Consider the following 12,140-nt stretch of genomic DNA (forward strand, 5'->3'; position numbering starts at 1 on the left):
CTGGGGCTGTGAAGCTCTAGTTTTATAGAATCATAGAATCACCAAGGTTGGAAGAGACCTAAAAGGTCATCTAGTCCAACTGTTCACCTATTACAAACAGCTCCCCCAACACAACATCCAGTCATACCTTGAATACCCCCAAGGTCAGTGACTCGACCACCTCCCTGGGTGGTCCATTCCAGTGCCTCACCACCCTTTCCGAGAAGTAATACTTCCTAATGTCCAGCCTGACTCTCCCCTGCCGTAGCTTGAAACTATTCCCTCTGGTCCTATCACTAATGTCATGAGAGAAGAGGCCAAATCCCTAGCTCACTATAACCTCCATTGAGGAAGTTCTAGAGAGCAATACAGTCTCCCCTGAGCCTCCTCTTCTCCAGGCTGAACGTTCCCAGCTCCTTCAGCCTCTCCTCATATGGTCTGTGATTCAGACACCTTTGTTGCCCTCCTTTGAACATGTTCCAGGGCCTTGATGCCCTTCTTGCAGTGAGGGGCCCAAAACTGGACACAGTACTTGAGGTGCAGCCTCACCAGTGCTGAGCACAGTGGAACAATCACCTCTCTGCTCCTCCTGGCAACTCTGTTTCTGATGCAAGCCAGGATGCCCTTGGCCTTCTTGGCCACGCTGTTGGCTCATATTCATCCAATCAATACCCCCAGGTCCATTTCCTCTACTGTCTTCCAGTTACCCTGCCCCAAGCCTGTAGTGGCGCCCAGGGTTGTTGTAATCAAAGTGCAGGAGTGCAGGACGCAGCATTTGGTCTTGTTGAACCTCATCCCATTGTCTTCAGCCCAGCTCTCCAGCCTATTCAGATCTCTCTGCAGGGCCTTGCTACTCCCAGGCAGATCCACACTCCCAGCCAATTTGGTGTCATCTGTGAACTTACTGAGGGCGCACTCAGTGCCCTCATCCAGGTCATCATAAAGATATTGAAGAGGACAGGCCCCAGCACTGACCCCTGGGGAACACCACTTATAACTGGTTGCCAGCTGGATTTAACTCCATTCACCACCACTCTCTGAACCCAGCCCTCCAGCCAGTTCCTACCCAGCCAAGAGTGTACCCATCCAAGCCACAGGCTGCCAGCTTCTGCAGGAGAAGAGCAACATGTGTATTTATGTATTTCAAACTTTTTTAAAATGAAAAAACAACAACAACATATATTACTTAGAACGTTTTATTTTTAGACATAAACCAAGATTTTCCCAGGTTCTCAACAAAACTTTTCAAATGTAGCTCATGCCTGTATTTCATTGCTGTTCTTACCACGAAAAGAAACATGCACAATTACCCTCATCAGTGGGTTATCCTTAAAGTTCTTTTTTTCTCATAGCAGCATGGAAATGCTGGATTACTTATTTATATTTTTTGTTCAGATACTCAAATGGTTCCTGTGAAAGATTTGTGCTTCTGTTTACAACCCACATTTTAAGCTAAGTTAGCACTAAGTTTGATTTCTTTCTTCACTCAAGCCACAAATTCCTAATGGCCATCACCATTCTAGCTGTTCCTGTAGCAGTAGTGGGAATTTCTTTGAAGAGAAATCATTACAATTGATCCTAACCTAATTTGTCAGAACCCTAATTTAGGTTTTTGTTTTGAATCTCTCTCTAGAGGTAAATCCTTTACTGGCTGTAGAGACTTATGTGCAAAACCAAAGGGTTTTTTAAAATTAGTGAGATAATGCTAATGTGTTTATCTTTCATGTTTTTGAGTGTTTTAAACCATTATGCTTGGTTTAAAATTCTTTTTCCTACTATATACCTTACTATTTTTAGTTTGCTGTTGTCAGATGCATCTTATTCCAAATAAATGCGTTTTATGTTCACAGTTTTGCAGTGAGTGAACACTGTCTCTGTGCAGCTGGAATTAAAAATCAAATCTTACAATCTCAATTTTTTAATTTTTTTTTTTTCTTTCCATGTGGTTACTGTCCAGATCATAAATGTTCTGATGATCATCCTTGAATTTTCTATGTGCCGGAGTACTACATAACAAAAAATGAAAATAGATCATTTCCTGAATCTTATTAGAGAAGTTTAGCTTATACGACACGTAGAATGCATGTCTTACACTGACAGGAATACTTAATCGGATAGATTAAGAGAGAACTTGTCTGAATCTTCCCACCTGATAGATCATGTTGGGAAGGCCAGGAACAGCAAGATTGGAGCTGCTTTCTAAGACCATCTTGGAGCCAGTGATGACCGCAGTAGAGGTACCCTTGCTGACCAGAATGCACAGCTAGAGTATCAGAGCAGGGTGGTGATAGCAGGGTCCACTGATAGCCTCAGGCAAGGTAAGGTGAACGGCAAAACACTCTGGAGGCTGCAGTCACAAGCGGAAGGAATTGCAGTAAGAAGCAGGTATTCCTGACTCTGTAGGCAAAGGCCTACTCCAGAATGTGGTTCTATGTCTCTATGCTTAAGCTCAAAGATACTTCCAGATACAATAAGGAACAGATTAATTGGTGTAGGAAACCATTCAGGGTAATAGGAACCTGTTGGTGCACTTGAAGCCATGACAAGGAGGAAAGAATTGTTACCTCTTAAGATTATTCACATTTAGAACTTTTTTTTTTTTTTCTCCTTCTTTCTTCAGAAAACACCATATTGGTATATTGGTTCATAATGTAAAACATTAGCAGCATTTATAGATTCTTGTTCAAATAATATATTTTCCTGGGATGTGTTATTTTTGCTCTGAGGAAGGTACCAGCTTCAGTTCTTCTAGGCAAAAAAAGTGTATGCATACTGTAGCCTGGTTTGGGGATGTTTTTGATAGAGCAGGGCTGTGATCTGCTACAGCTGGAGTTGAGCAACCCAGCATACCAAGAGGCTACTTGAACTGACCCAGATGGGAGTTAATGAGGAAGTCTGGTAACAACCAATCCGAACTGGATGCTGAGGGGAGTAATCAGGTCTCAGCTGTGTTTGTTTAGCACTATAAGAATGTTCACCTTGCTGTAGGGATGGTTTTTTGTTTTTGTTTCCTTTTGTTTTGCATAATAAAGCTGGAAGACAGATATCACTATGTTAGTGCCAGTCTGTTATTCTGTCCACCTAACTGTAGGTGCTTTGGGAGCTATCTCCCTGTCCATTCACCCTGATCGTTGTCGCTGGTGGCGACAGTCTGACCATAAGTTAAAGAGACAACTCTTTCAGGCTGAAAAAAAACTTAAGATCATAAAGTGCAACCATCAACTTAACACTACAGATCCACCACGTCCCAAAATGCCTCATTCACACATCTCTTAAAATACATCCAGGAGCAGTGACTCCACCACTTCCATCAGATAGCTTGCTCTAATGCCTCACTATTCTTTCTGTGATGAAATTTCCTGATATTCAGTTTAACTTTCTTCTGGCACAACTTGAGGCCATTTCCTTGTACCCCATCACTTGTCAATTGAGAAAAGATTAGTACCTACATTGCTGCAACCTCCTTTCAGGTATTTGTAAAGATCTAAGAGGTGTCCCCCAGTCCTATTCTCTAAACAGTCCTGTTCCCTAACCTTGTATGTCTAGTTTTCTAGTCCCCTCAATCAGCTTTGTTGCTCTTCTTTGCAAGCATTCTAGCAACTTGGTATTATTCTTGTAGCGAGGGGCTCAAAAATTCCCCCTTACTAGTACAGTAAAATCCCATCTTCTCTAGGTCATCCTTTTAGCTTACATTGATATGCTGATGACTAATATCACTAGGAAATCTGCAGCAACAACTATTCGAGGGCATTCACAAATGTATCATAAGGCACTTAAGATCATTACCAAAACTAGTAAAGCAAGTTTTCTTAGTTGTCTTTGCTAAGTATAGCTTTTTGTACTTAATTTAAAAAGGAGTGTTTGAGGAGAAAATAAACTAAAATACTGAATATTTCTGAAAATACTCAAAAAGTAGTAGTCAGCTACCCTCATTTAATATGAAAATCTAAAATAAGTAAAGCAGGAAGAAGTTCATTAATTTACTAGGACTAAACTTCTTCTTTTTTTTTTTTTTTTTTTTTTTTTTTTCATTCCAGCCACGATTACTGGCATAAATAGGCTGAAATAAGTCATATCACAATGTATATAGGAATTAAAGATAGAATGTTATAGAAAAGGAAAGCTGGAAACGTGAAGATAATTATTTAAATAATTTAAATTCAAGAAAGATAGTTTTCTTTGGTGTATTGATTCATATACTTAATCTTGCATTGCTGTAACTAAATTCAGAAACAATATTTTACAGTTGAAGGTATGTTCTCAAATAAACAGGTTCTGCACAAAAGAAGGACTGTGTGTAAACTGGACTTACAACTGGAGAGTTCAACAAAAACAAAAGAGTCCCTGGCACATACTTTTACTTTATCTACAGTAGTAAAGTATATCAGCGTTTGCCATACGTGTGCAAAATGGTGCATGCAGTACTATATTAGCTATGAGACTAGGAGCAGCAGGAAAATGCCCCTTCATTCCAAAAGTCTAGGCATGGTTATTTTGTATAAGGTATGTACCAACATGTCAGATCTTTCTAAAAAGTAACTGTTCCATTTGAGTGGGAGGTGGAGCAGAAAACAGTCATTTCAGATGGCTTGGTGGGACCCTGGTTCAGGAGAGAGGTGACTCGTGAAACAGGTTCTTCAGCAGTGAGGGGTTCTTCAGCAGGACAAGGGGAAATGGCTATAAACTTGAGCATAGGAAGTTCTGCAGAAATATGCAAAGGAACTTCTTCATGGTAAGGATGATGGAGCACTGGAACAGGCTGTCCAGGGAGGCTGTAGATTATCCTTCTCTGGAGATATTCAAGACTCACCAGGACACCTACCTGTGTAGCCAGCAGTAGGGGACCTCCTTTGCAGTGGGGCCGTACTCTGGAGATCTCTTCCAGCACCTACAACTCTGTGATTCAGCTCTATACTTCTTAAGTTGCCAGAAATCATCACAGTGACTTCCAAAAACTTTATAAAACTCAAGTGTGTATCCTAATGCTACTGAGGATTCTTAATAGCATGCTGAGTTCAACTTGGCACTTCATTGTATCTGTTCCTTTTAAAAAGGAAAACAAGACAACAAACAGTAGATGTGTATGATCAAATAGATCCACTGTTCTAAGCAGAAATTAAACTATGGAGATCAATACTCTCAATACATAAAGAAAATATTCAAATGGAAAATTCTCATTTAATGCTGTGCTTTGTGCTTACTGCCTTTGTTCTCAGGAACTCAAAGCTCTTAGTATACTAATAATAATGAATTTAGCCTCACAATGTCCAGTGAGGTAGGTAAGAATACCCCCATTTCACAGATAGGAAAACTAAGGCAAGATTCTGAAGTAACTGCCAGTGGTAAAACCAGAATACATTTCCAGGTGTACAGATCCCAGTGCTCTGTTTGATTAAAGTCACTCCCTACTAACACAAAGCAAGAAATACATGCAATGTTTTTCCCTTCTGCTGCTGCAATTCCGGTGATAGAAAGGAAGTGAATAATTTTTCCTGGTGGAATTCCCACTTTCTTTGGCAAAAGACACCATCTGTATTACACTCTTTGCAGAGGTACTTATTCTGAGAAACAATAGAAAAAGATGTTTTTCTCTATAGCAGGGAGACTGCACAGGTCCAAACAAGGTAGAATTATTTGCTGCAAAAGACTTGCTGCTTGGCATTTTTCACACGCTGTTCTTCTTTCAGGTTCTTCTGCCGCGCATGCCTGCTGGAGATGAGTTCCACATGTTCTGAGGGGAACCACCCCCTCTCCCTGTCTGAAAGTTTCACTCCTTCCATCCATCCTGCAGGAGTGGGGACAAAACAACATGAGGCAAAATAGGTGAGCATTTTTTTTCCTCTTCCCTCAATCCTCACTTCAACAAAGCCTTAAAAGCCCTCTTCAGCTTCCATATAAACTTCCTCTCAGTCCAACAACCACAAGTGAGAAGCTCCTTCTGAAGCTGGATTGTGCTGTCAAAAGTTTTATGCTACTTAAGTAACTTGCTAACCATAATTTTAGATATTGTATATTCATATATAATATAGATATTGTATAATTTAGATATTCTGCTCACCATCATTGCTGTACTGCATAACCATGATGATATCCGCTTTCTCTAAAGCTAACTCATCATTTTCCCGAGCTTTGTACGTCCTTATGCATTGAACCTGTGGTGCATCTAAAAGGAGAGCAAAGTTCATAATGGTATACAAGAAAGTAACAGTAAACCTCTGTATGCCAGCCCAGATGAGGATAAAAGACTGAGGAGTAAACAATAAGTAGAATGACTGACATAATCTGGCACTGAGGGGAAAAAAAAAACATGAATATATTTCAATTACATAAAGGCAAATATTCTGCCATGGAGTCATTCTGGGATATTCCACCTTGCAGTGATTCCAAGTTGCCCACCCTCCTTGGTAAGCAGAGCAGTCTCACCAGGGCATTCCAGGAGGTCCAGTTCCCCTTGCGGAGGAACCAAAGCAGAGATCCACCTCAGCTTCTCACTGCTGAAAAACATCACCGGGTACGTGTCAGATTTCAGTGTGAGGGATAGCAGTATGAGAAGAGTATGGATGTGCATACTCTTACAGGACCTTACAGGAAAGGTCAGGAAGCAAGTCCTTATAGAAATAGAGAATATAGAAAAAAAAGGGTGGGACAAGGAAAAACTCCCATTTTTGCAGGCTGATGGTATGAAATGACAATGTAGTATTCTATAAGCAGCTGTGATGAGAGAGGAGCAACATGATTCAATGGGGCTTGTTATGGCAAAAAGATGATTTCTGAGTTTCCATTCAGCAGCTGTGTTTTATATTTCATCATATTGGTAGTTAAGGGACAACCACCAGGCTTATAGGAGGTGCCTGGTTATGGCATCAGGATATACTAAGGTAACCTTGAGCTAACTCACTGTGTCGCTGTGCGAAATAAAAACTCCACTCTCTTTCCCTGGTAATTCTGAAGTAGAAAGAGGCGGAAAACATTTTTGTTTGTTCCATGAAGTTTCATCTCACACTTTTCCCCACGTATGTCTGAGAAAGCAGCATGATCAAACACAACAAAACGTCCACCCCTGCAGGTAAAGAGGAGGAACAAAAATTGTGAGTATTAAGGTGATGAAGGTTAAGAAGTAAGTACAAGTAATTCCCTGATGTTAGAAAAGCAAGAAGCTTTTAATGATTATTGATCTGCTTCAGGCACCATAAAAGTTTTGTTTTTGCTGGAAATCTGAGAAGGCTAGAGAAGATTTAACTCAAAGAGTGGAAATACTACTTTTGCAAACTCTGTCCAGTCAAGGCTCTATTTGATAGACTACAGCATAATAAAAACACCCACCCACCTTTTCCAACGACTTTTTCTTTTTCACTAATTTGTACATTCATGAGACTTTGTACTGTCATTACGAGGAAATCATTCTTTGAGTATGTAACAATCAGAAAGATCAACATGATGACAAGGTGATACAAGAGGTAAAATAACAAAGGGACTAACACAATAGAAAGATGTTATAAGGCAAGGACTGCTCACCTGTCTCAAAGATCCAGGCTCACAGAGGAAAACTTCATAAAGGAGGGATCTTCAGGAAGAGATCCTTCCACAGTGGCAGGTCTAAGAGAGGTGGAGCCAGGCTCCACCTCTTCCAGTCACACAGGTGAATTGCCTTCACCTGAGCTCCCAGAGCTGACCAGGTCCTTTCCCCAGATGCTCAATCAGAGGTTCAGGCCATGACTCAATAGTTACCATACAGAGTGTAACTACAATAAATTGCTATTAAAGTGTTTCATATTGTAGAGACAAACAGAATGACAATATTGCACTGTGGACAGTGAAGTGTCTGGTTATGTTAATACATATAATAACTAAACATCAGGAATGTTAAATTCCACATGCTTACGTGATAATTCATGTAACGCAAGGTCAGGAAAATGATTTGACAAATGCTACCACATGCTGGCAGGCAGAGGGAACAGATTCTTGCTAAAGCAAAGACACAGAAAGAGGCGTTTTATAAGGGGCAACAAGAACTGTGGCTGAAGCACTCACTCCTTTGGCCGAGACAGGAGCAGACAGTCATTGAAGAGATGTAGGTAGATAGGACGGGTGGTGACTTTCCATTTTGGACTTGAAATATTGAAATCCAGCGCTGTTAATTCACCACACTTCACAAGTCGCCTTGACTGTGAAATGAGTGGGAATATCTACAAGACAAAAGTAAATATTTACATGAAGTGTATGCAAGGAAAAACTATCCATAAGTTTTGGATTTTGGTCTTTCTCCAGAGGAAGCATACTTTCATTAGTTCAGCTGGACTAGGACAATTTGTGTTAGAGACCTTCAGTTGAAGTCACAAGTGTCTGGGCAAGGGAAGCACTGATGAAGAACTAAGCTGTATAAGCTGCTGATTCAGCAGCTTATATGTTTAGAGGGGAGGAGAACAAAAGAAAACACAAGTGACTCTGTAATGAAAGAGATGAGAGATATTAGGCTAGAGCAAGGCCAAAGGCAACGACAATCTCACCTTGCACTCAAATTCAATCTTCTGGCTGAGGTAGATCAGCTCTTCAGTGCTTTTCATGCATTGAACATTTTCATTGCAGTCCTTGATGAGCTGCGGAGGAAAATGGGTGTCAGTGAGGGGCAGCACTGCCTACTGGAATCAGTATTGTTCCCAGGAACCCATGAAGAATAAGTAAGTTACAATTGTGCATCCTCCTGAGAGTTTAAAAAAAAAAATTCCAAGCAAACATACTAAGCTTCTCCATACCTACAGTGACTTTTTTATTTTTTTCACTGCAGTTTTTATCTGAATTTCTTAAGAAGTCTCTGGGTTCCTTCCAACTGAGGATATTCTATATTTATTGTTTTAACTTTGGGATAGTAGAGAATTCTTTCTCCTTTCCGTTGACAGAAGTTTAATTACCAGTCATTTGGGTGGAGCTTCTATTTGATGCTCCACTGTAAAGACAGGAGGTTGATTAGATATCAGGCACAGATTTTTTCACAACCCAGACCTTGTTGCAGTAACTGTGAGGACCTGGTACAAAAGAAGTATTTCAGTCTTAAAAGTTGACCACATAGCTGTCTGAGGTGATACAAGGCAACTGCATTACAGTGTCATGGAGATGGTTTAAACACAGCTAACTCACAGAATTCCATGTATGATACCATACTCATCTGTCTCAGACTTTAGTGTTTTGGGATCTGTGCAGAAGGCAAGTGCAGTCCTTCAGATTTTAAAGAGGTACACATTGTGTAGAACTGGTGTTTAGGTTTGTGGTATAGACTTGTGAAGTGAGTACAAGAAAGAGAGTGACACTCCAAGAAGGTCAAATGAAGACTAGACAAAACAAGGGCACAAGGGCTACCAAGGAACAAGTCAATTTTGCAGTATAATTTGCAGGTAATAAATAGTCTCAAAAGATTTTAAGTCTTGTAAGTAAGAGTAAGAATGAATGTAATAAAGTAAACACCTTGAGATGCATTTTTTCTTTTTTTAGAGCAAGATTTTCTTGGAGAAGTGGGGGATAAACTGATAGCTAAATAGAGACAAAGATAAGGAACACAAAGAAGAGACAACATCTAGGAGACTGGTGTGATAGACCAATGAAAAATGCTTTCAGGCTTCCTGTGGTATGCTTGGTAGGTTTCCAGCACTTCAGGAGAAGGCCTTGGCCATGACTACAAACCAAAGACTGATAACAACAAAGAGTGGGATTCTGTGAAGTAACAGGGTAGTCTCTGTCCAAAAAAAAAAAAGTCCACTTTCTCCACAATTAAGTTTTTGCTACAAACTTACTGTTGCAAACTCTCTTGTTTGCAACCTTGGGATGGTGTACCTGCAAACCCAGCAGGCAAGGATGCCTGAGAGAAGCTTCCGGGGGCTTTTCACTTTCTGCTATTTGCTAGTTAAGAGAATTCAACCTTTGGATGAGGTCTCATCTCTCGCTCTCATCTATTCTCCAGCACTGGTGGGCAAGTACTGGAAGTTCTCGAAATGGAGCAGTGATGTCTTCTGTCTTTCTCCATTTCTCTCCCTCTCCCCCTATTTTTCCTTGTTATCTTCTTTTACTCATTTTATTCAGTAGCCATTGACTAAATTTGCCTTGAAACACTTGGTAAGTGCCAAATTATCCATAACATTGATCAATTGTTGTTAGAAAGTTGCCTAATCTTCCTTGAAGTAGTTGGTTTATCCTTGGTAGAAACTTGCTTAATTTTGCCCTGGAGTAATTGATAGACACTTGTTGGAAAACATTTTGTTTTGCATAGTTCCTGTGAGTAACTATCTGACTCCATTGCTCTAGAGACTCCTGCAGAGAAAGGAGTGCCCTATTTTGGAGGCTCCAAAGATTTACCTCCCTTGCAACCCACTGACTGGGACAAGACAACTGGAAAGATGAATCCTGAGTTAAGTATTATTGGCAAAGCTTCAGTTGCATCCCAGCTAGGTCCTATCTAAGTGCTCAATGCAGAAGAGTCACAGGAACACAGTCATTTGTTTTAGGTGAGAATCGGTAATATGGGCCATTGACAAGGGTGAGGGTCAATAGAAAAAGCATACACTGACACTTCGGTATTCTGCAACTGTGCAATATAGAATGGCTTTAAAGAACAGGTTGGCAGACTTACCTTTTCAAGTGCATCATAGGCCTGTGTTGCTTGCACTTCCTCCTCAGACCCAGGCCGAGTTCTCTTCAGGATATTCTGCATAAGAAAAAGCATTTTTCATAATGTAAACAGGAAGATCAAAGCTCTGAGAAGGACTGAAGAAACAAGAAGACATTAAGGTACTAGCTTCAAGAGAGACTGAAGTAGTGGTAGGAGATGTGGAGGGGCCAGAAATTTGAGATGCAGGATGCAGCTGACAAGCTGTACTGAATAGGACATCCCTGAAAATTTAAATGGAGTTAACTAACCTCTGCAAGTTGTGTGATATAGGAGGCAACCACTAATTTGAGCACAAACAGTCTTAAGTGTAGAATAATTCTTTGCCTGATATTCCTTTTCTCCTTTTCAAATGAGGCTCAAATAATCAAAAAGAAGTTCTGCAGAAGAGCTCAAGGCTGATTCAATGGGGACTTGCATGTTGACTTAATGGGAGTGTCCCAGAGAGACAGTGCTGTAAGTAAAGAGCAGAGATAGACTGCCATCCAGAGGGCAGCCAGGGAACATGTGCCTTCTAGTTGGAAGCAAAAAATAAATAAATAAACGAATGAATAAAACTTAAAACAACATGTTCTGAGACTACTCTATGAATTACTCATTGGTATGTAATTGTAGTAGTGTTACAACTAAGTCCTAACAAGTATACAAAACTACACTGCCTCACAGGAGAGACTGTATCCAATTAATGGCATTCATCTAACACATTTATCATTGTACAAATACCTCCTTTGTTTTTGGAAAGGCATATTCACAATAAATGCAATAGAGTTGCTTTAGGGCATCTAGCCAAACTTATTACATAGAGCATGAAGAGCTGTATGCAGCCCCTCCTCCTAGCACTTGATGCTAGTTCATATTGATGTGACTTTCAGTCTTGAAGAAGGGTCTGCTTAAAAGAAAGCGTAGGAAAACAGCTAATAAGCACAGTTACCTGTAGGAGGAGTTTAAGTCGAGTGATGCGCTGGAAAGGGAGGATGAGGAAGGATTTAAGTGAGAGGCGCTGGCATACTGGATCACTTTCCAATCTCTCCAGTACTTGTTGAAATCCTGCATTTCCACTCCTGTGGGAGTGTAAATGAGAAGGGATATCTAGGCATCAGCAAATAAACAGTCTTTCTAACAGAGAGGAAGAGTATCAGATTCCAGTGAATGCTAGAGTATGCCAGCCACTGCAGTCATGTTTTGGCCCTGGAGCAAGAGATGTCAACAAACCAGACCACTCTACATAGCACAGATAAGTATAGGTTTCTAACAGCTATAGGTGGATAGCAGAATCACAGAGTTGTATAACTCTTGTTAGATCTTTTTGCGCTATTGTCCTCCAGAATAATCAGAAGTAGCATCTATGTTTCAACCTCACCTACAAAAAGAATACCTTTCACAAGATAGTGGTGGCTTGTAATCCTTTCTTCATACCAAATGGCACAGCTCCAGCAACTTTATCCAGAGAGTGGAAAAGCTGCCTCCACATTCTTGCTACTTCTGGGAGGAGTATTACTCCTACATT

The 12,140-nt window shown here is 40.5% G+C and overlaps 1 protein-coding gene across 3 annotated transcripts in view; it reads right to left on the reverse strand.

Moving 5' to 3' along the window:
* Nucleotides 1–4,014: 4,014 nt before the first annotated feature.
* Nucleotides 4,015–12,140, reverse strand: part of ARHGEF5 (Rho guanine nucleotide exchange factor 5) — a 36,586-nt gene continuing 28,460 nt past the window's right edge. The window contains exons 8-15 of one of the 3 annotated variants that reach the window (XM_072326940.1): nucleotides 11,565–11,694; nucleotides 10,598–10,672; nucleotides 8,487–8,576; nucleotides 8,011–8,165; nucleotides 6,878–7,039; nucleotides 6,403–6,473; nucleotides 6,038–6,142; nucleotides 4,015–5,764 (exon numbers count right to left, since the gene is read on the reverse strand). In XM_072326940.1, coding sequence (XP_072183041.1) covers nucleotides 5,610–5,764; nucleotides 6,038–6,142; nucleotides 6,403–6,473; nucleotides 6,878–7,039; nucleotides 8,011–8,165; nucleotides 8,487–8,576; nucleotides 10,598–10,672; nucleotides 11,565–11,694 — 943 coding nt within the window. In that variant the 3' untranslated portion in view covers nucleotides 4,015–5,609. Of the gene's footprint in view, nucleotides 5,765–6,037; nucleotides 6,143–6,402; nucleotides 6,588–6,877; nucleotides 7,040–8,010; nucleotides 8,166–8,486; nucleotides 8,577–10,597; nucleotides 10,673–11,564; nucleotides 11,695–12,140 lie in introns of those variants that run through there. The other 2 variants (XM_072326939.1, XR_011902638.1) reach the window with 2 other exon arrangements.

This window comes from Excalfactoria chinensis, chromosome 1, assembly GCF_039878825.1.
Source record: "Excalfactoria chinensis isolate bCotChi1 chromosome 1, bCotChi1.hap2, whole genome shotgun sequence".
NCBI classification, from domain to species: domain Eukaryota; kingdom Metazoa; phylum Chordata; class Aves; order Galliformes; family Phasianidae; genus Excalfactoria; species Excalfactoria chinensis.